The 1,620-nt window shown below is 32.1% G+C and overlaps 1 protein-coding gene across 1 annotated transcript; it reads left to right on the forward strand.

The window, feature by feature from the left end:
- Positions 1–89: 89 nt before the first annotated feature.
- EHI_026690 (protein kinase domain containing protein) lies at positions 90–1,529 on the forward strand (the record flags this gene model as incomplete). The annotated part of the gene is made up of 1 exon (XM_642896.2): positions 90–1,529. One exon carries the CDS (start codon positions 90–92, stop codon positions 1,527–1,529), a length of 1,440 nt encoding a protein of 479 aa, XP_647988.2.
- Between the last annotated feature and the right edge of the window lie 91 nt (positions 1,530–1,620).

Genomic DNA, 1,620 nt, shown 5'->3' on the forward strand with positions numbered 1-1,620 from the left:
GCGAATTGTTGAGAAGAAATTTGCCAAAAATTCGAAACTTTATTAAATAAGATTCGTAAGAAAAAACTGTAAAATTGAACTGGCAGTTGATGAGTGAATATTCTTTATTGGATGTTGACACACAGACTGCGACATTACCAACGATTGACATCAAAAAGGCTCCTGCTGGTGTGATGGCTGTTATAGTTTGGAGAAAGAAAGGCTCTGACCAATGTTTTAATCGAACTGACATCACATACACAAATCCAACCCTAGATGATTCGAAGTCTCATTCGACAAATGTAAAAACACAATTAGAGATTGGAATGGGATCAGAAGTATGTGGTCCTTGTGATGAGAAAATGACACTTCTTATTTCCGAGAAAGTGTCAAGTGATGATAAGTCAGAGGAGTTTATATTACAATCAAAATCAATGAAACAAAAATTGGAAAGGAAGAAACAAGGAATTGAAATAGAGGTCATAAACACTAAAGATGTCAAAGAATCTAAAAAAACAGTGATAAAAGAAGGAGAGATCAAATCTTTTGGAGTATTTCAAAGATATGAATTTTGTATTTATTCTCAAGAGAAGTATAATGGTAATGTTGATTTGAAGATGCGAATTATTCCAGGAAAAGAAATTGGTGCTGGTGCATTTTCTCATGTACATCTTGGAAGAGATACAATTGATAATCGAGAAGTTGTGATTAAGATATCGAAAAATGGAAGTACATCAGCACGCAAACAATTTGAGCATGAAATTAAAATGCTAAAAAAAGTACATCATTTATATATCATATCATATTTAGGTGATTATTTTGTCAATTCACAAAGGTATCTCATTATTGAACATGCAGAGCAGACACTTGATCGTTATTTACAAACCGCTCCAAGAAATTCTAATGGATTAGTTTTATATTCTATTTGTAATAAACTGTTTAAACAATTATGTTGTGCAGTTATTTATATTGAAGAAAAATACGAATTTGTACACAGAGATATTAAATGCGAAAACATTTTAATTCACAATGGAAATTGTAAATTATCTGATTTTGGATTATGTGTCACCAAACAACACGCTGAAAAAATTAAAGAGCCTTCAATTGGAACAAAAGAATTTCTTGCACCTGAAACAATGAAGACTTCTCCAAAATATTCGTACAAAAGTGATGCGTGGAGTGTTGGTTGTGTTCTGTATTGTATGATTGTTGGCAAAAAAGAAGGACCATTTAATCAACAGTTGCTCGAAGAATTAAAACAAAAAGATGCGATAAAAGAATATCTTGATCTGATTGATTATGGAAACTTGTTATTAAATGAAAATGAAAAAGATCGATTGGATTTGTTGTCGTTATTCTGTAATCGGAATTTATTGGAACCTGAATATAGCGATGCGTCAAACTATCTCGGAGAATTATCACCACCTAGTAAATCGAATAGTTTATCGCCTTCATTCCAAGAACCTCAAATTTCACAACCAACAAAAAGACTAATGGAACAAGACGATCCTGATGTGGTGGAAAAAAGATCGTTTGAGACAATGCGATAAGATATTGTTCAAAGAAAATGTAACAAGTAATGCGTTAATGAATGATCAATGGGATATCGAAGTTGCGAAAGAACAAACACAACAACAAATA

Source organism: Entamoeba histolytica, genomic scaffold (genome assembly GCF_000208925.1).
Source record: "Entamoeba histolytica HM-1:IMSS scf_1104750516675 genomic scaffold, whole genome shotgun sequence".
NCBI lineage: Eukaryota > Evosea > Mastigamoebida > Endamoebidae > Entamoeba > Entamoeba histolytica.